The following is a 23,148-nucleotide window of genomic DNA, read 5'->3' on the forward strand; positions in this document are numbered from 1 at the left end:
ATTGCATATATATAGTCAGGTGCCAGGCATTGCACAGATAAAGCCATGATGGAGCAGGCTCTAGGACCTGAGCGCTGCCTGTGCTGTCAGGGTGGATGCAGAAGAAAGGAGGAGGAGAGCCTGTGACCCGGGAGGAGGATAGGGCGAGCAGAGCAATGCTAACCCAAGGGTACAGTTAGGAGGCGCAGACACCCGAGGATTGGGAGGAGGTGTGTGATACAGAGAGATCGGAGCCATTCTCCCATCCAGGTATCACTCAGCAGGTCGCCCAGATGAACATGTCATCGCTGACTTTGCAAGAATATGAATTCGAGAAGCAATTTAATGAAAATGAAGCGATCCAGTGGATGCAGGAGAACTGGTAGGTGCAATGTTCCTGGCTGCATGTGATCGCTGCTCACCCACACACATTCACACAAATGCATTGTGGAGGAGTGAGATGCAATGATGTCCCTCCCAGAGGATTTCACCTTGTGTATCTCATGCAGGATGTGTCTGCCATGTGTGTGCCCTGCAGATGGCTGTCCTCTCCTGCTATCTCAGACAGCCATAGGCCTTAGTGGCATGTGAAGGGTGCAGGTGTGATATGCAGGGCCTCCTGTATGGAGAATGAATGGAAGCTCTATATTTCTGTGTCTTGTACATGCCTGGGGTAAGAGCAGGAGGGGGCTTCCAGCACAAGCTAGCATATCTCTGCCTTCTTCTCTGCATGTATATTCCATTATTAATAATTCTATAGTTACAGATAAATCATCTCTGCTGGTTTCAGACACTGCAGATCCATTTCTGCCATTGAGCAAACAAATGTTTAACAGCTGAGGCTGATCTGTGTCTAACAAGTGATTGGGGTGTGGATTGCATGCCTCTCCTAATTTATCTCCAATAGCATTTTGTATATAAATTCATAGAGCAGGAACTTATATGCCCTTTTTACCAAAATCTTTCATGTTCATCGCTAAGACAAATTGTTTTGAAACCAGGCCATGAAATCGATGAATGCCTAATTACACCTTGTGATATGCTTTTTGTATGTTTATGCCTTTATATCTGTCATCAATTTTGTTCAGAAAAATACAGGGCTCCATTTTTTTATTCCCCACCTGAAAATATTTAGATATTAAAGCTAGGTTGGAGGTAGGAGTAATGATGCCCATTCACACATTGATTGTTTAAAACCATCACATTGAAGGTCAGTCAGAAATGCTTGCTACACACATGTATGTATTCACCTTCTATCAGTTTCACTGTCAAAAGTTTATTAAAAAGTAAAAATCAAGCAATGGTTTTAAATCTTTGTATTATATATGACATGTGATCATTTTGTATGAAATCCAATGGATTCCAATGCTTTTATTTGACTATGGTAAAATTAGTTAAAGCAGATTATAATAGTAGTAAGAAAGATCAATTATTTCTGGATGAAATCAGAATATTGAACTGATTGGATCAATACATGTATGGCCAGCATATGTGCAGGATCTGATGCCTCTCTATCCTTTATATTTTGTAGGCAGGGTACTGGGCCCAGAGGGGAATTCAGACATGTAGTTCTTGTTAATCTAACTGGATTTTGACAAAAGATTAAAGCATACCTAAACTCAGAAATGTATCTTTACATAAAAGTGTAGACAACACTTTTATATAAGTAAGATAAAAATTCTATTTGTTTTTTTTTTAAAAAAAAGAGTGCATCACCGCCCCCTAATTGGCGATCGAGAATGAATGGGAGAGCAGAGCCTCCCTTGGGTGCTCCTTCTGTGCATGCCCGAGCAGCTCACGCATGCGCAGTGAGATCGGCAAGTTCTTTTCCATCCTACATCACCTGATCTCGCACCTGGGTCGGGTGACGTAGGATGAAGAACTCGGTAGAAGAGGAGAAGATGGCGGTGCCTGGAGCGCCAGCTCCGGGATGATGCGGGACCAGATGCAAGACACCCCCAGATGGATTGGACTGCCCTGGGGGATTGAAGGTAAGTTTTTTTTTTTTTTTTTGCACTTTTCAGTTTAGTTCCTCTTCTCAGAATGAAGCTCTAAACTTTTGATGGGCTGAGACCTGACTAAGGTAATGGAAGTTTACAAATCTGTGGGCAGTGTGGCTTGCTCATAATAAAATGTAAAATTTCTCCATGTAAAACAAAGTAGGCAAGAACCTATAACAATGTATTCTTTTGTTTTACATGCCACAAATTCCGAAATAACAAGAGAATAGATTGTGCCCAGCCAGCCTTGTGCACATTCTCTACAGCCTGGGCAGGATGTGGGTTTAAAAGTATCTGCAATGAATTTTATTTTCAAGTTATGTGTATGGCAATTTTAAAAATCACTCAGTGTTCATGTGGGCAACCTGTCAAAATATCAGGTCTGTCCTGAGCTTTTTAAATTTAGCTGATAGGCTGCCCACTAATCACTGTAAGACAAAAGATTACTGTAGCTGGAAGCAATTATTAGTTGTTGTTTTCAGCTACATAATCAACAAACAAGCACTGTATAGACTGCAATGTTTGCGCTATGGAGAAGAGCCCTCACGTTCCCTACTCCATGGGAAATGGTTGCAGTCATTAGCTTGTAGGTCATTCAGTGATTCATCATGATGCATTAATGACCAATGTCTAGGGACTGTTGTATAAATGCTAATTTTGACAAAACTCTATGATTTATATGTATCTTACTAACTTTGAAAAGTACTCCATGGATGACTTGTGTGTGCATAGTGGCTCATTGCACAGCACCTATATTTTGGGCTGCCACAAATGAATGAATGGCAATGTGGGTACATCTTTGTAAAAATGCATCACACAGCCATAGTTAAAACTCAGCTGGTACTTCAGTACTTTACTTTTTTTTTGGGGGGAGGGGGGGTTGCTCTATTATCAGGACAGGTGAACAAGATATCTCCATTTGGTAAATGGAGAGTGATAGGGATTCTAAATCTTCCTACTATGTTGTGTTGTAAACAAGGAAGAATTTACCTTCAATGAAAGAAGCAGATCACATATAAGGAGTTTTTGAAGACTGAAAAAGAATGTATATGTATTTATATGCTTTAGGAAGTGGCATACCTGAAAGACCAGTAAAGAAAATCTGTTATGAGATAAAAATGGGTCATCAAGACAACCAGCCAAAGCATTATTAGAGAGATCAATAATGGCAACTTCCCTGTTTTCTCATAAAAGGTTTACTTTTAAGGTACATTCACACTTGTGAGTTAGTGCATTTTGCCACAGTGTACGGCAATAGCATTGCAGGAAAAATTGTAAATGGGCCCTACAGTAAAATGCACCTGGGTGCCAAAACACCACAATGCCATATACTGTGCTTTGTGTGCTACATTGTTAAAGGGTCGTGCACAATTTTTCATCCCTTATGAGATGTGTTTCCGGCCAATACATAGTGAATTTTGCCATCATCCTGAAGTCCTAAAGATTTGGCATAATCAATACAAAACCATGTAACAGGTCCTGTCCCATATTCGTCAGCTGAGACCTTAGGAAATACCTAGTAATTCGGCGTGTTCAAAAGCAGATGACTTGTCCTATGTAGTGCATGACACCTGAGTGACTTATCACCAATTCCAAGTATAGGTATGCAGAGACAAGATAGGTATTTGGCCATATTAAAATTATACATAAACAAATTTGGAGCTGAAACAGAGCTTTATATGGAGGGTGCAAGGAATTTTGGTAATAGTAAGTATTGGTAGCGGAGTATATGAGCTCTGAGGACAAATTAAGTGGCTAGGAATTCTGATTTTATCATTTTATTTTGCTGCTTACTTCATCCAGATTAGTAACTCTGAAGCAGGAAAGCCAGACAAGTAGTATTTTTCAAGACTTTTTCCAATGGCAGCTTGCATGATTCTCTTACTAGAGAAAGCCTTTGCTATCTTAATAGGTAGCAATATGTAACGGTGACATAAAAAGCCATGGTAGGAAGTGACGATGCTAATACAGCAAAGGGTTTTCAGATGTTCTCAGATGCTGTTTATATTAGATCAGAATACTTTTTATAATAACTTTACTTTTACTTAGTACTTTAATTTCATTTTCAAGCTATTGTGGGAAGAAAACCAGAAAAAACAAAAGTGTAGGCAAATGAAACTACAGCTTTAAGAATAGAGCATCAAAGTTTCCAAGTCAATATTTACTTAGTTTACTGACCTGCATTGTATAATTTATTCTTTAAGGTTTAATCCCTGTTTAGCCAAAAGAGCATTTGTTGGGGGGAACGGATGTTGGGCAGGTATACTTGTACCAACAAATAGTTACCTAACCTAACTGTACCTTTCAACACTTGAACTCAATAATTAGGAGGGCTGTCCACGTATTTTTGGCTATAGTGTAGGTGTGATGGTGAGGTATCCACAAATTATCCATTTGTATAGGTGCCAGCAAGTAGATTTTCCTTGACTTCTATGGGGATCTGAACAAACACAAGGTGTGTAAGTGTGTGTGTGTGTGTGTGGGGGGGGGGAATTAAAGCCCTTTAACACTTTAAAACTCATGTACCACCTTGCATTATTAGGAGAAACTTTGTTACATGGTGCAGTTGGTGCATGCCTAACAGACTATTCCCAATTTATCTTTCGTAAATTGGCATTCCATGAGCATTTTATGTTTGATAATATTGTATTGTCTGATCATTCTCAGTTTTGCATTGAATATTAGTTTTATACTGGCAGATTTATAATGTTTATTTTTTTTAAACAATCTGTAGCTAGACATATCCTCTGAGGATGTCATCTCTCTCTTAATTGATAATGACTGTTATAAAGGCACACACTAATTACCCAGGTGAATATTACGTAATCAGAAGGCTGCAGACATAATAATTCTCCAGATGACACTACTTGCAAAGAACAGTCAGCATAGCTCGTCCTATTTACTTGGTATACGGTTTACTTAACATTATTAGGATAACAATTTTAAAGGGCAAACAAACAAAAATTAGATTTGGCTGAGCACTTTCTGAAAATGCTTTTTGCCTGGCTATCCAGTGACAATATGTTTTAGACCTAAAACAGATAAGGAGTGTCCTTGCAAGCGCTGATCTTTATGCTTCTCCTGGGTCTATGACTCAAAAACTGTTGGTATGATGGATTTTAAATAACAGACGGGCAATTTCAGAAGATGAGGTCAGCAATGGCAGCCTGCAGAATTACTAGGCACAGATTTCTTTTAACAGTATTATTCATGTCCAAATGTGCTCATCAGCAACAGGCAACCAGTCACTACTTTTTTCTCAGTTGATCAGTGGAGGGGGCATGAGAGTCTCATTATTATTTATTTCCTGGCTTTGGCTTACCTACAGGAAAGTAGTAGTTTTCAGACAAGGTTCTCCAGCCTGATTTTTTGGCTGTTTCTGCTAGTACTTCATTTTGGCATTGGCCATGGACCACCTCATATCCATGTCTAGTTTAATGTGAATGTGTCCTTTCCAATGCAGAGCAAAACCGTAATATGGTAATGCTGGCTCCTTGAGCTGCACATAGCTTTCCTATATTCACTTCCCGTCTGGCCACCATTAGAGTGGAAGCCCCGTGTGAGCGTAAGGTCAGACTTCGGAGTTTACACAAGGTGCATACCTCTCTCCTTTCTGATCTGACAACACTGAGGGGCCTAGCAGTCGGTCACACAAACACCAGTACTGTCATGTGGCAGGAAGGAGAGTAGTCACCACGTATGCTTTCATATAACCAGTGATTTTTATTACCTTCTGGCCTATACACACAACGGTGTACTAACACTGCACACAAACATAGCACAAGCTACACATTACCATTCAGTGTGCAGCGCTGTGTTCCTGTGCTGAGTGTGTGGTGCCATTTCCAATTAATGGCAACCTAGCACACCAACACATGCTGTGCATTGCAGTTTTCCATGCATGTATATACACAATGCATTAATGTGAACAAGCACTTTGGAATACATATTTACAGTTTTATTTACTAAGATTGTGCCACCAATACAGACTTACTAAAATTAATCTTTAAATATCAAAGTTAGAAATTGCATTCAGCATAAGCATTATGCTTCAGGTTAAGGGTTTTTATGATGTCTCTGTAAAACCTCTTAGTGAAATTCGTAAATGCATTCACTTTATGTCAACGTAAAATAAAATGTAGGTGATTGAACAAGGTGTGTGTATGTATATATGTATACAATAAATACTATTATTATTAATAAACAGGATTTATATAGCACCAACATATTACGCAGCGCTGTACATTAATTCAATGTGATTGCTATTGGATATTGTTTCTCACAGGAGCATTACTACATGTAATAACTTTGTAATATCATTGTTTTATCTGTCAGCTATATATTTTATTCTTTAGAAATATAACTAGAATCTAGGATTTCCTGATATTAATTTTGTTTTGATTATCATTCAGGCAATTGCAGTTTGCTTTCTTGGCTGCCTGTGGTATAATGAAGAATCACACACACACACACATTTTATTAACATTGAGCAGCAGGAGGAATTTGAATGGTTTTATTCTTATTTTGTCTTCCCTGACTGCTTCGTACAGGCTTGCAGCAGTGAATGACAGCTGCAGTGGCTGTGATTGTCTGGCCAATGGCTATTATCTTCTGATGTCTGCTGACACAAAGAACACCAATAGGAACACAGAAACTCTGTGCTGACTGCTAGAAATTAATCCATACCGGCTTACGTCACAGAGGAGGGAGCCTGCCTGAAATCACACTGCTAGAAAGTTTTGAGTCATCCAACAGAAGGCAGCTGAATGAACAGATCATTATACATTGCACTGCTATAGTGCTCTCTAATGCAGCCTACAGCTTGGGCTGTGTATGGAGCCTTGTGTGAGCTGGATTAACTGCTAATCAGAGCAGAACAATAGATCATCACATCATCCCTGGTATATACTGAACAATCATATAGACAAATACTTTGCATCCTTTTTGGTTTGTTATAGAAATCGATGCAATTTGATTTTTTTTTATTACACTGCATATACATCACAGAACAAATAACATTAAGGCACAATAAATAAGACCAACTAATTTCTTTTAACATATTCAGTACCTGTATTTCTCCAAAAAAGAATTTCTCTAGGTGATTGCATAATCATTAAATTATAATTTTGTATATGCTATTGTCCCCCCTAGTGTACCATGTTTCATATGAGGGGCAGAGCTTACACTGTATGCTGGGTGATTTACATCATCGTCTACCGTCTGGGTACATACTTGGAAATTTAACAGAACCCAGCTCAATGAGACCTCAGAATATAAAGCTTGCTATGTGTACAAAATGTATTCTGACTCTGACCTGACACAAGTACATAGCGCCTTTATGTTTCTGTAGATCAGCCTGTTTGCAGTGGAATATACATGCATATAGAGTTCATCAGTACAGGAGTATGTTCTATATGTTGTTTATACTTTATTCCTGTTCTGTTTAAAGGTTTTACTGTATAAAGATATTTGAATTGGTGTATGTACAGGTCTATGTTTATTTATGTGCTCTTCTTTCCTTGTAGCATATCTTGGGGCTGTTACAATTCTGTGTTTGCTGCCATCTTAGATCCAAAAGAAAATGTTGTCCCTAAAAGCCATGCAGCATAAATCTTGTGCCTGCCACTTGTGTTCCTCCTAAGTAATGTAATCTTTCTGATAATTTTTTAAATACACTTGCAAACCGGGCCACTGTGATAAGTTACAAAAACAAAACAAAAAACAGCCGTGTTGGTAGGCTTCCATGCCAGATACTTGTTATATTCCACAGTATCTGTGTCAGCTTTTTATTAAATATAATGATTGGCAGAAAAGAGAATTATTTATATCAGATTTAAGACTTGGTTCCAACAGATTGCTTTCTATGAGCTAAAAGCAGACTCTTCCAAATTCAACAATGGTAATTGGTATAGCAGATTGGAAGTAAGCTACTGAGCTTTGTAAAATTAACTGCAAGGACTTCTGGAGCTCCATTTTATAACAAAGGAAAATCAAGTGAACCTAACTTATTGTGCAAAGCTACTATTGATTATTACCTTGACTCCAACTCCTTATATGTTACCTTTTCTTTGGTATAAGACATCACCTATATAGTAGAATAATGCATTTGTATTGATATTTTCCTCATCTCACATTCTTACTATACCACATTGTCGCCTTTAATGATATTGACTGTTGTACAGCATTCCAACTTGTCAATTCTTTTACTTTACAAATAGATTTTTTTTATCTGGGATTCCTTCACAGAGCTTTGCCCATCCCTTTTTATGTTTCTTTAACAGACTTTTGGTTGTAGCTGTGTTTTTTTAGTTTAAGTGTTCAACCTTACCATCTGTTGTAATTTTTACCTTAAGGAATCTGTACACATTTTGGTTGGCAGCACAGATGCAGCCTTTTGTGCAGCTTGCAGATACTGCAGATTTTCAATTAAAATGCCACTAAAAATACAGCTGAGATCAGTAAGATCTGCAACTCCTTTTTTCTGTGAGAATACCAGAGCTCATTTACAAATAAAACGCCGGGAGAATTGCAGTGACCATATCTACCCATGTGATTTCACTGCTAGATTTTGACCGGCTGCTATGAATAACTGCAGTTTCTACCTATTACAGCATAGCTGTGTTATTATCAGTAATTTAAAGGTCACACGTTTAGTGTAAAATTTGATTTATAATGTGTAAAAGGTGGCATAGAAAGAACATGTATGCCCTTCTAGATGTTCTGGAAATAAAGTGGAGCAATTAAAGATGGCCACATATCTACACAACAAGGCAGTATTGGGTTATTTGGGAAATGTCAGCATTGGGATACCACAGGCTATATTAGGCTTGCTACCGGTCTCTTTATACACAACCGCTAAGGTGAAATCTTGAGCCTGTAAATACTGCCTAACCTTTACGGCGTGTCCACAAACTTCATGGGTTTGTCACTCTCAGTCTTATTTATCTGTGGTCATTTTTTTTCCGAGGGTAGGAAGATTTCAGTGAATATCACAACTGGTCTACTTGCAATAGACTTATGGTGAATCGGAAGAAGCCTCAAAATGTATTCATAATATAGAGCAGCAAAACCTAGAGGTCATTTCAATTTGTTTTTGGCATGAAAAACACCTAATATGCACCTTTAGGTTGGGCACGCCATTGCGTGGCTTAGTGGAAAAACATTCATATTTTCATTAAATTATTATATAAGTATTAAAACAAAGATATAGTTGGTCTTTATGCTATGTATTTATCCCCTAAAGAACTCAATCTAAAGCTATTCTGAAGGGTTATAATAAGGTTTCAGAGAAACCTGCACACACGTTTAATACATGAACAGTTAGACATATGTTCGTTCTTAGATGGAATCCCAAGTAAAAAACGTGTTTTCAGCATGCTGGAGCCTTTTAATGCCCTTCAGAGACCAGAGATGAATGGGGAACTGGAAAGGAGATCACTCCTTGTTAAGGCGATCTATTGATCCCAGATCAATATTCCCTCTTTCTGATCGCTTCTGTTTACAGCGCTGGAAGGGTGTAACACACGCAATTTAATGCAAGGTTAGATCACTCTCAAAACTTTATTGTTTGCACACAGTTTATATAACAGTTCAAAGGCATGACCAGTGCATGATCACATGACTACAGACAATTAGCAGACATGACTTGAGATGTCCTTGTAGTTCTCTTAGAACAAGATATTTTTGTCAAAGTAACAAATATATGGCAGTAGGGAGGAAAGAAAGAATTTCAAGGCAAAAAGGGGGGGAGCGGACGCTAGTTTACTGATCAAAAGAGTACAACTAGTTTCAACATAATTCAATCATCATCATCAAAACATACCAAAAGTACAAAAATATTTCAAGAATCAGCAAAATTCCTCAGCTACTTTCACTCCTGCTATTTTGTATGTGTAGGTCAGGTTTCTGCAAGGTCGGCACTACACAATGAGCATTGCAAATTTGTTTATCGAGATGCTCTTCTGCATTATTGATTGGAGCATCTTCATTTTCTGGTAAATGAAAACAAGCAAAAACAACATGACTAAGGCTTGTCTGGGTTTTAACTTGGATCACCTTACACTGTTTTCTGTTGGCCTTGTTTTTAAGGCTATCCTGTATTTAGAATCTATTTATTGCTACAACCTGCTGTGTAATCTGAACTTTCACACTAGCAATGTTAGTTGTGCTGCTATACATAAATTCATGTTTAATTGATGGCAAATTTGATCAATACGGGTATGTTCAATATAAATGTCAATGTAAATGGTAACTGTTGATCAAAAAACTGGGGAACGCATTTTTTGTTAAGTTAGATCTTACACTTGTTTTTTTACTAATTTTTGGGTGGTGAATCCAGAAATGCCCCCAGTTTTTTGCTATCACATCCAGTTTCTATGATACAGGGTACCCTGCATTTTTGTAAAAATTCATACAAATTTTACATATAATGCAATACCTGGAATGTACTGTATATTTAAATTTCTTTTGTTCATACAAAGGATTTTTTGTTACTCTGACATTTTTTTACAGTAAAATATTTGAAAATTAATCGGGTAAGTGGTTAAGGTAAAAATTTACACCTATAGCTTTTCCAATAGTGTTTAGTGTTAGGACAATCCCGCCGGATGCTCCAACAATAGTCAGCCATCATATGTACATCCCATCTATCCTGATACGGTCCTTCCATGACCTTCAAATATAGGTGGAATCGTTCACCTTGCTAGTCACTGACTGCACCAAGGTTTTCCAGGACGTTAGAAAAATGGCTGTGCAGAAAATGCACCTTGATGCTCATATTGCAACCAAGCATTTTGTAGCTCTCCAAGAGTTTCTGAACAATTTCTTTGTAATTATTTGCTTGTGTGTTTCCAGGAAAGTCCTTGACAATGGCTTTGAATGATAACCAAGCAATCTTTTCGACTTCTGACATGTCCTGATGAAATGTTTAATGGTTTAACTGGTTTTAGGTCAGGAATTCCTTTCCACCCAATGCCTGTGACGAGTTCTGCTGTCCCACATGCACAGATAACAGGGATACTTGGTGTATCCACGTTGCTGACCAAGAAGGAAACATTCAAGATAGTTTTTCTCACGCAGTCTTGATGCTAGGAGTTCTGAAGCCTTCTTCGAAAGTCCCAAATCACATGCCAAATCACTTAACTCATGCTGATCAAATCCCTTACGAACAAAGTCCTCTTCAATTCCAAACTCTTGATCATTGTTGTCACCTAGTTCATCACCATAATCATGTTCTTCAAGAGAGGGTAGTGTAACGAAAACCGGCACTGGCATTTCATCTGAATGAGCCACTGGGCAGATAGCCGATGGTGGACTAGGATACTCTGTTTTATATATTTTTCGTATATCCTTAGTTTTCACTATACAAAAGTAACAGTCACTGAAATGATTTCCTGGCTCTCCCCAAACCATAGGTATACCAAATGGCATCTTATCACGTGTTCCGTTTGTCCACATCTGTAAACCCACAACACATTGTTTGCACACCTTATGAGGGGCCCAAGACTTATCTTGATCACCAAGTTTAACTTTGAAATATGCCAAATAGGCTTGCTCAACAAATGTGCTGATGTTCGCCCTTTGACTGGGAATGGTGAATGAGGGTTGTTTAGGCACTTATGATGAGAAACGGCAGAGCCAGACATGATCTGAAAGAAAGGAAATACATGTGTAAGTAGAAAAATAGATTTTGCTTATTTATTACATAGAGCAGCGCAAAACCTCCGACCACACTGTCTTGCTTGTAAATTAATAGTCTATACAAATCCACACTACAGTAAGTGCAAATATATAAGCGGTAGAGAAAAAAACTGACATGATAGTTTTCTTTTAAGTGCACTTTCACAATCCGCATACCTATTTTAGTGTAAATAAGCCCAAAAAGTGAAGTCAACAAAAAAATTTGTTCAAAAGTTCCCCAGTGAAATCAATCACGCGTAGTAGAAAATGGGGGGGGCGGGGCTTTTTAGGGCACCAATGAGGAGTTATATATAAAACAATGGTAACTTTATTAGAATACACAAAATAATATTAAAAATAGTACATTTAGGTTCAAGAGGGTTACTGTAAAAGATTATATTGATTATATATTGTTTCAATATAATCTTTTACATTAACCCTCTTGAACCATATAACCTTTTAAATTACCAGCATTCCAATACCATCTATATGATCCTTAAGATATAGTAAGTACTTTCATAAACTAAAAGTTATTATCCAATTTTCCTCCCAAACATTAAGGTTTTTTCCTTTCTTTCTTTCATCCTATAATCACTAGATATGCCTTTACTCCACAACAGACCTTCATTTTATGATGTTAATTAACTTGTACTATCACGTCAGCAACCATCACACACTACGACCGGCACCCAAGTAAGATAGACCAATATGGACCAATAAATGATACACCAATTTCTCCTATTTGGTCTAATCTTCACATTGTATGCAGTAAGTCAGTTCTTAATCCAACTGAGTAACTGATAATCATAAAGGTTATTATGTCTGAAATTACCATGTATACTGAAATGATTTATTATCATAGGTTTAGGGTCCCCTAATGAAGCCCATAGGGCCCGTGCTGAATGGCTAAGAAACCTCAGTTCCAGAGTAACCTCAGTTAACCAGAAACTACACATATCTGGAATCGACCATTCCCCCGTGGGTGACGAATACCCGAGGTTCTACTGTGTGTGTGTGTGTGTGTGTTTGTGTACATATAATATACACCAGTAGAAAGGCATGAAAGAACACTAGGTTGGCACATCCTTCTGTTTTGCTCTATATATTTATATCAGTGATCATTGATGGGTGAGAACGTTTTAGCACTTCAGCAATCACCCAGTGTAACCAATGGCCATCCATAAATTATCTCTACAATAAATTGTGATAACACGGTTAAGAGTTTTTAAGTTCCTCTACAAAAACAGTAGTTTTCTTGTGCCATGTAAGTAAACCTGTCTCTCTGTAAAAACAGAAGCAGTAGCCTCACCCGTTTTTGTTATTATTATTATTATTATTAATATTAAACCGGATTTATTTGGCACAAACATATTACACAGCGCAGTATATTAAATAGGGGTTGCAAATGACAGATACAGACGGTGACACAGGAAGAGGAGAGGACCGTGCTTGAAAGAGCACCAAAAGGAGGGGCGATAGGGGATCACCTCTTGCAGGTATTTGTGTTTTCTGGCGTACAGAAAAATAGTGAGTATTTCTACAGTTTGTTTTATTGTAGTTATGTACTGTACGTATTTCTACAGTTTGTTTTAATATAAGTTATGTACTGTACGTCTTAAACTATGTTCATGCATTTGTCTGGAATTCCTCCAAACAAAGCATAGTAGAGTTTTGCTAAACCAAAGTCTAATGGTAATGAAGGAGAAGAGAAAATGCCAGAGACTTCTGCTTGGTTGGATCTCATGTTGCTGTCCAAGAAAAGTATAGAAATTTATCCTATTAGATGGAATTATACTTTAAAGAAGCAAGTTTATAAAATTCAAACTACATCAAAAATCCTTAAAATATTATAATAGGACAAATATTATTTTTAAATATTTTGAATCCCTCTTATGTAAGAAAAAAAGAACATATCAGTTGTACTTGCTGGAATATTGTTTGCAAGAATATTATCTTGGTCAGTACATTTATTTAAGCTTTTTTTTCATTACGGCTTGCAGTGGAAATTCAAGTGAATGTTAAGCCACAAGAATTGTGCGTCTCATTACTGTGCAGAGATTTCCATCCCTACCAGTAACTGACCCAGAGGCTCATGCTGACATTATTAGAGCATGATGTACTGTTCATAAGATGGAAGAAGTCAGCATTTTTTTTTCACTTTTCAGATCAGAAGGGCACATTGTGTTGCTGAAATAATGCATAATATACTATCTTCTGCAGCTGGCTTCTTAATGGTCACTTATTTTATCTATTTACTCAAACTAATTAAATAAATGGTATAACAAAGGAACTGGTACATAACTTGCCATTGTTACACTGACAAAAGGAACAGTCCAGTAACCCAGACTAATAATTTCCAGTCATTGCTTTATTGTCCTGATTGCTTTTCACTCTTTAAATACATTGTTTGATTTTATAAGAATCCTAACACCCTAGTTTCTGCTTGTGGCAGAGAGGGGAACACCAAGTGCCTGGTGATATCCTTGGAATGCTAACGATACCTTACTTCCCAAGAAGATGCTCCAGCACAATATAAAAATGGCTTTTAGGATTTGGAATCCTCTACTTTTTCATAATCCCCCTAGAAGGCCCATGATGTAGCCCCTCCTTAGATTCTAAACTAGGGTGAACGTTTTCTATGCTTTGAAGGTTGCTTTGAATGTGTTATTTAAAAAAATGTTTTATTTATGGGAAGAGGGAGGTAAGGGGTTCAAATAAATAGTGGTCTTTGCATTCTGATGCAGTCTGCTTAAACATGAAAATTTGCCATTCAATGACCAGTGACTGGGCATGCAGTACTTTGAATGCTCAATGCAGCTTCCAGGGCTGTCACAGCCATAGATATAGGCTTTTGTTTTTTCCCTGATGTTAAAAGTAGAGTCTTTATTATGATTTGGAACTGGATAGAAAAGAAGGTAGCATGCTTTTGTGCCCCCCTCCTATCCATAGAAGGACCTCTGGCAAGGAATCTGGATTGCCAAAGAAGGAAGGAGGGCGAAGAGTGTGCAGCACCCTTATCTTGTGCAAAACTACCCTAATGGAGGCATTGACCTTCGTTTGAAGAGACAGGCTATATTGTGACATCAGTGTTGCACTACAGATGGGGAGCATTAATTATGCCAACAAACTTTTGTAAAGAAAAAAAAAAGTGTTGTGTCTAACATCACGTGGGGACTTGGGATTGGTAAATGCAAGGTGTTTTTTTTTTTATATTAATAATATATTAAGCTCCTACCATTCAAAAGCAGAGAAATTCTCTACTTGGCTGCCAAGGTTCTTAGTATATTGGTTTCTGTATCCAGCACTGACTTGTGGGGTAAGGACTTTCAGCAGTAACAGTGTTAATAAACCTTCTCCTCAGGTAGCATAAGGATGCATTTGCAGAGTGGTTTGTATATTCACTCCTAAACATTAGGTTGCCCTGCAAAAGGAAGATGTTTATGTTTATCCATAGTTGTTAATAATCTCCTTAGCATATCCACAGAGATCATTCGAAATATAGCCTTTAAAAGTGTACATAAAACTCATATATTTGGTTGTTTTGGTACCTCTTTATTATCTTTCTGTGGTCTAGGCTGCGTACATACTGCAATCTTCATTGCTGGAAACAATCTTTCATTCTTATTTTGAGTGCTGTGCACACGGCACCGTTCTGCTCTATGAAAAGGGGGGAGGACAAGTGACTTACTTGACTTGTAAAGCAGTTTTTCTCCTTCGGTCATTCATAGGTCTGTCAGGACAGATCCATGAACAAAGTTGGACAACCACAAAATTTTTCTGGATCAGGCAGAAAGGGACAATAATCGTTCTTACCTACCTGATTGCTCCAGAGAACTGACAAAATACCTGGCGATCCCGGCTTCCCCTGCTCTTGCTGCGACTGAATGAACTGTGCACAAAAGTTATGTCACCCTGACCCAGCCAATCAGGATGGCCAAGAAGGAAAAAGATAGCCACACTCAGCAAAACAGGGACTTTTTAGTATATTGGAGTTTAGTTCAGCTTTAAATGCTGCAACAGCAACCAAGCTCTGCTTTTAAACACTTTTAAGCTTGCACTTTTTTTAGGTAGTCTTTGCCTATCCCAAAATGGACTTTAACAATACTGGATAGTTGCCTCAGTCCAGATCATCTCCCTTTTCCTGACTGTTGCAAATTACATATTGCAATAAACCCCCAAGAATCCTTCTTTCTTTAGAACCTTAGCATATGTTGCCATTGAGACAAGCAATGGAACATACTGGCAATGTTTCCAGATCCTCTAGTTTTTTTTGGTCACAACTTCTTAAAAAGTTCTGAAAAGTATCACATCTGATAAAGGTTGCATGGCAATTTTCTCTATGCAACCTCTCCCCCTAACAAAAACACAATATATTTTTACAGTTTTAGTAAATAATACCTTCTAAGAGGCATTTCCTGACATTTCTTCAAATGTCCTTTAGAAAACTCAGAAATCTAACTTTGTACGCTCTGGTTTTATTCCCCTCTTGGCTTAATAATTAGTCCCCATGGACAGCACAGGAATTCTAGACCAGGTTTGATGAATAGGTGTTCTTGTAATAAGCTGCTGTGTTAGGGAGGTGAGCGACTATAAGAATAGACCTGCTGTTGGGCAATGTCGATGTTTTTGCAATTTTAAAACTGCAGTGCAGATGAAAAATGGGACTGTAAATTGATAGCTTATGTCAGGCTGCTGATCCTCATTTTTTTACCTTTTGACTTCTTATTTCCAAAATTTGCTTTAGTAGTTGTGACTGATGTGAAAAGGTTGTTTCTTTATGCATAGGCTATGTTCATAATGAAATGGTAAAATAAAAGTAAAACAAACCTGTCACGTACTGACGTCCCAAAAAAAATCTTGGTTGCCTCGTGTTTTTTTTTTATTTTCAGTTTAATACTTTATTTTGGTCAATAAAACAGTTAAGTATGCAAGTTATTCCTGATCTATTATCTACATAGCTCTTCCAGAACAGTGATTCTGAATAAATCATTGAATTTAAATGCAAACCAAGAGATATTTTTTTAAAAAATAATCAGCCTCCGTGTTTATTTCAATGTTTATTTATTTCAAAGTTTCTTTTAATATATAATTTTAACTGGTAAGGGCACCCGTTGATATCTCCTGCCGCCCAATTTAGAATAGAACCTGAGAAAAAGGGATAGAACTTGAATAAAACTAGAGAAAGAGGGATACGTTTATACAATTCTTCAATTACAAAAAAAAAAAGTCACCTACTTTCCAATAAATGTCTGCATTTGCCTGCCACCTTCTGCTGTTAAAACAACATAAATACTGTTAAGCAGGAGGCCACTCTGCTCCATGATGATGGAATAGATCTAGTGCCTTGCATAGGTTTTGGACAAATCCTAAATTTATGGGATCCCAAGATTTAGTTTAAATCCAATGAGAGTCCTGTGGATCCAGGACAGTTAGAGGAGTATGCAATATAGAAATACATAAGTATAGAAAGTGGATTTGGAAAGGCTAGGACCCTCTTTAATTTTTTATTGCTTTTGTGCCCTCATTTGAGATTTTTTATTTCCCACTTTTATTTCCCCCAAAATCTTCTCAGTAAGGCTTAGTCTACATGGACATTTTCCCCAGAGTTTAAGTTGAAAGGTAAAGCCCATATTTAAAATCCCCATGCATTCCAATAGGCTAATTTATACTAGGACGTTTCCTTAAGGCACATTTATGAGCTATTTTCTAAACGTTGCTTGGAACATTTAAAAAATTAAAACACTGAGTTAAAGCTGAAAAACACCCCAAAATACAGGTAAACGCTTCCATTGACTTTTATGCACTTCCCCCGTTTTTAAGCACTTAAAACATGCAGCGTAAGCGTTTTCCACTGTTTTAAAGGCAAGCTTTAAACTGCTAATAAAAGTACTTAAAACGCATATAAACGCAATTGGAACGTTTACATGTGGTTTTGAAAATGTCTGTGTAGACCCAGCCTAAAACCTTAAACCCCAATACAGAGGTTCTAACTCCTTAATAAAAAAACTTTAGTTGGGGTTACATTAATAAGCAATATATACATTAAGTTTGTTTTTTTGTGTATAGGTTCATTTTACGTTACGTGTTGAAAATGCAATCTAGTAATTATTTTTGGGTTTCAAATGCAGTAACCTATAGCAATACCACATGGATGGCCTGCAAGTTTAAAGAATAAAGGTACTTTTAGTATAGTTATCACACACACAATTTACCACTATATGTGGTCCTCAGAGATTTTTCTATGTGGAGCTACATAACCTCTTCAGGGACATACATTTCCTATTTATCTATAATTGCCTATTAAAACACTATCTACATTTGACTGACCATTCAGAGATTAAAAACAAATACTGCCAGAACGTCAGCATAATAGCCAGATAGCTAGCATTTTCAGAAGTCAATGTTGGCAGCCTACATATCTATGGCAAGGATTTATTCCAAATGCAGCTAATACCAAAGCAGGACCATGCCGCATAGTGCACTGCTATCTTTAAAGTAGAATGCATGCAAAATAACCCTCAATATGGAATCCAAGTTCTTCTGCAACATCCTGACAGTTATTCTGACAAGGCTAATTTGCTGTGCATGACAGTGGAAGAGAGAAATGCTTTCCAGGGTTTACAAATAATACAGATCATACATTATCATAATAAAATAGGATTTTAAAATTGAAAGATGTTTCCTCACAAATGAAATAAATGCTTATTGATTTTGTTATACTCATTCCGTGTTTATAACATGACTAACAATTAGTTTATGTCTGTCAACCAGAGATACAGATGTTAAATAAGCAGTACTCCCTTTGCTGAAACATAACCATTTTTATTGTAATAGTGATTGTACATGATCTATCTGTTTTAATGAAATTAATAGAATACCAGACTACTAGACATGATTGTAGTCCAACTGTAGTGTGCTGTGTGTGAACACTCCATGACAGTGGCTAAATAGAAAAACTTGTTTTACACCTATGCAATTAAATGGCCACCATTTCTACATAAACAACATTTGGATCCTTACTGCTATGCCATTTCCAGGTGCAGGAAACCGGTAACCCAGCCCTGCAGATCTGCCTGCACTTCTAGTCCTTGATCATTCCTTTACACTGGTATCCATATTGAGACTCTTCTGAATCTAAGAGCAAAGTGAAGAAGCAGCCCAACCTTTTATAAATTAAACATTATAGTTCGGAATATCATTAGCATAAATGTAGTTACTTTAAGGTGCATATTATGTTGTATCTCAGTTATTTGGTAAAGGCAGAGGCTCTCCGTTCTATTCAATACCTCACCCTAAAACTAAAACTCAAGAAGCACTATAATTATTTTACAGAAAATTCTACCAGTACTTGTTGTGGCGACAGTACTATGCTTTAAATGTACTGTATTTATGTACCTAGAAAGAAATGTAAGCTAAAATGCTAGGAGTAGTTTTATAGCTGAGAAAAGCACCAATTTTCTCGAAAACCTGCTGTGAGATATCCATGAAGAATGCAACTGATCCAGGTTAAGGGTACTTTCATTTCTAATTTCAGAGTGCTTACAGTAGCACCATGAAAATTTAGACAAAATGATAGATCTAATATTTTAACTCTAATCAATGTTAACCACTGCCAACAACCCTATTTAAAGGTCCACTTGGCAAAAACTCTATTTTGTGGGGCTTTTAAGGCAGTACATATAACACCACATTATTATATGTAAAAATCTTTTTATTAATAATACATCTTAGTTTTAAAATCTTCATATATAGAAAAATTCAAAATAGCCACCTTATTTGAAACAATAACAACCAAGTTTTAAACTGAATAGCCTGGTTACAGTGCTAGATTTAGTTAGTGGTATTCAAAGCATACAAATTTTGTTTATGTGACAATCTTGTATGGTCCAACACATTTTGTGGATGTATTCCGCTTCATCAGGGAATAGTTATCCCTAAAGTAGATGGATAAAATGTACTATACCCGAGAGATACAAACAGATAATCAGCAGTTTTTTAACTACATATAACAATATAATCAAAATAATACATACTACCAAAAAGGTAAGTAAAGCTACGTACACACTTCCAATTATTATCGTTTGTAAACGAACGACGACCAATCGTATAGCACCGATCCTGTACATACAGATAACGACACGATCGTTCAAAGATATTGTACACACGTATATATACACACAGTATATATATATATATATATATATATATATATATATATATATATATATATACACATACACTCACATACACAATACAGCCTGTATCAATCAAATGTTCGTTCATTGCGCATGCTCAGAACATGCACGATCACTGAACAACCGTACACACGATAGATGGTCAACAATCGTCGTCCAATCCGATCCGCCGGTCCGGTCGTTCATTTCCAACGACTATCCTCGTTCGTCGGCGTCGTTGGTTACTTTTTTTACAAACGATTTTTGGCCAATCGGTCGTTCGTCGTTCATTTCCAACGATAAAAATTGGACGTGTGTACGCAGCTTAATGTTGCAACTTGACCTGGCAAAGGATCAGCACAAGAGGCATTGGAGGTCACCAGTACAGAGAAGTAGGCGGACAGGCTCCAACAAGCAACATGTGTATGTTCAAATATATAAACACAGTTGGGAGAATGTACTCCGGATTAAATAAAAACTGATTCCAATGTGAACAACAAAATGATAACTGCAAAAGATATATGTATATGTAATGTAAATGTATTAGGTAGATAAAAAATAGCTGGGGAAGATATTATTCAAATACTTACAGGTTGAGGAGCACATCACAGGGGAGGAATATGTCCAAAAAGTGCAAAAATTGTTGTAAATGGACGCACCATGAAAATTTATCTTATGGTAGTTCTTATTGATTGGTGCCCTGAGGTTATTCAGTGTATTGCATTATAAAAGGTTCCAAAAGGTAAGTGAAAATATTACATATTTGACTTATTTTCATTTGATTGAAACACCTAGAAAAGGCCTTAAGCTCCATTCACCTAATACAGCCATTATGGTAGATTTTTGCTCTTGCCCTGGGATTCTCTGTATTTTTATGTCATAGTGAATGTAGCAAAGGAGGAATGATGTGACTGTGGGTAGATTTAGGTAGGTCTCATTACTACAGTGCCTAAATTTAGGGCTTACTTAGTGTTTTAAATTATACTCTAAGATACACAACGCTAGTAGATAATGCATTCCTATCGTGACTGTGAAAAAGTTCCATGTAAGTTCTGTGTAAACTACTATTGAGGGATATATCCTATAACTATATGCCATCTGATTCTTCTTCATTTTCATGTTTGCAGAATGCCTAGACAGGCAGTTTTTTTTTCTGCTAAGCACAAAGTTTGCCATATTTTTTATATTATCCCTTTGCCAATATATTAGGCTTTTGCAAGAAAGCTGCTTTGCAGAAAACGCACAGCAGGTGCCATGGCTTTATTTAAAATTGCCTATACAACATAGCTTATAAGCAATTCTGCAGATATTCATTTATTTTGGGTCAGGCACCATCACGTCTTAAGTGTTCTTCTTACAGTAATGTAAAGAAACACTTCCACTTTTTTTGTGGAAGTGTTTTTGCACCTCAGATTCGTTTACCTTTCTTACATGATGGTGATGAATCTACATTTCTCAAGGGGATATATCTCAAAAAATAAAAGGACGACTAAAAAAAAGTATAAGGCGGCACTAGAAAAACATGGGTAACCGAACACACTATATATGAATATCTTTTCAGCACAGGGTGCTTTTATAATTTTACTAAAAGTTCAAAGCATCCTGAGCTCTCAAAATTCACATGAAGCTAATGAGTAACCACAACTCTGTAGATATTGTTGGTTGCACACGTTGATCTATATGAAGGTGAACCTCCAAGCCAATATGAAGACAAATCGCATTATGATGGAAGCAAAATGCATCCTATCCAAACAGGGAGGGCGTCCACAATGGGATATTGGGATGGACATGGGATAGGATATCGAAATGGACAAATAACCTGGCAAACCTATCTGTGGGTGCCTAGGCTCTAGGACAGAGGTAGGCAAACTTCAGCCTTTAGACCAGATACGGCCTACCAGGTAGTTTGTTCCGGCCAAACGTCCCCTGGCTGATCTGGCCTAATCCCAGACGGCAACCCGCAGTGGAGCTGGAGCAAACTACCGGGGCCAGAACCGCATGCAGCTCTTGAGCCTCCGTGTTGTGGCTCCCTTCCCTATTTACCGCAGCTGGCATTAACACTTCCGCCGCCGGGGTATGCATTGTGGAAGAGAGGGATTTCCCTTCAGGGGGCATTCCTGGTGGGGGCGGAGCCATTAGGCCGGGACTCGAGAAAGAATCCGGCCTAGTGTGCTCCTGCACAAAAGTTTGCTGACCTCTGCTCTAGGGCTTATCCTCGTATTGATGGGGATCTATATTTTTCTAAAGATACAACCATAAATGTCCCGATCCTTGTCTGAATGCAATAACAAACAGTATACCAGGGCAGAAATCGAGACATTTTCATTCTTCCTACATCACAGTGCTTAAGTTGGTATATTCAAGTAAACCTGTATGTAAGATTAGGCCTTACAAGATTCATATGCTTTTATTATGTATTATTTTTATGTACTTCCATTTTGTACAATATTTTATTTGCTGAATGTATCTGCTGCTTGGTTTGGGGTTTTGCTGTTCAAATTACGATTAGGATGAATTTACAAATCATTTTAAAGCTTTTTTTACCTTTTGGATTAAAGCATATAAGCGATAAACCCTTCTAAAGTAGCTATAAACTTGAGATTATTGTGTGTTTATAAAGTAATGTACTCCCTTAACCCTATAGACATACCTGGATTTTTCCAGATATGCATCCAATATAAAGCTTATAACAACTCCTAGACATTTTTACAAATAATAAGGCAATCTATGGAAACACATAAACACAGTTAGATAGAAAAAGTTCAGAAACATATGAAATATACTCCAAACATAAATGCCATCAAAAAAGATGGAGTACAGAAAAATGACACGCAACAGAAGATCTAGGCTAAGATATTAACAAAACCTTGAAGCATGCAACCCTATGTAAAAAGTTAAGCAACCTATGATGCATGGTGTGATGGGAAACCAGCACAGAGCTGTAATAATATGGGTATCTTTACATTTACTTACTTACACGTATTGCAACCTCTAAACCTCCAAATATAATATTGCCTTAAAATGTTACTTAAGAGAAAAGGTTCACCTTTACAGTTATTCTCTAGTAGATTAAGCATGTAAACAATCCCTTTACCCTTGAAAAAAAATAGCCATTTACCTACTACCTACTTCTTATAATTATTTTCCTAAAATCCTCTAAATGTTTCTGAAATCTGATGCCTTCTAAATCATGAGCAGGTCTAATGCTGGAAGGGGAGAATGTCAGTACAGCAAAAAAAAAGCCCCAGTGTCAGCATTGTTAGGGGAAAAAATGCTACTCCATCATCTGTGTTGTGACTGTGAGAAAAAGTTGCCCT

The 23,148-nt window shown here is 37.2% G+C and overlaps 1 protein-coding gene across 1 annotated transcript in view; it reads left to right on the forward strand.

The window, feature by feature from the left end:
* The first annotated feature begins 108 nt into the window (after nucleotides 1–108).
* Nucleotides 109–23,148, forward strand: part of ELOVL6 (ELOVL fatty acid elongase 6) — a 35,430-nt gene continuing 12,390 nt past the window's right edge. Inside the window, exon 1 of the mRNA XM_072405705.1 lies at nucleotides 109–361. Coding sequence (XP_072261806.1) covers nucleotides 273–361 — 89 coding nt within the window. The 5' untranslated portion in view covers nucleotides 109–272. The remainder of the gene's footprint in view (nucleotides 362–23,148) is intronic.

This window comes from Pyxicephalus adspersus, chromosome 3 (genome assembly GCF_032062135.1).
Source record: "Pyxicephalus adspersus chromosome 3, UCB_Pads_2.0, whole genome shotgun sequence".
Taxonomy (NCBI): domain Eukaryota; kingdom Metazoa; phylum Chordata; class Amphibia; order Anura; family Pyxicephalidae; genus Pyxicephalus; species Pyxicephalus adspersus.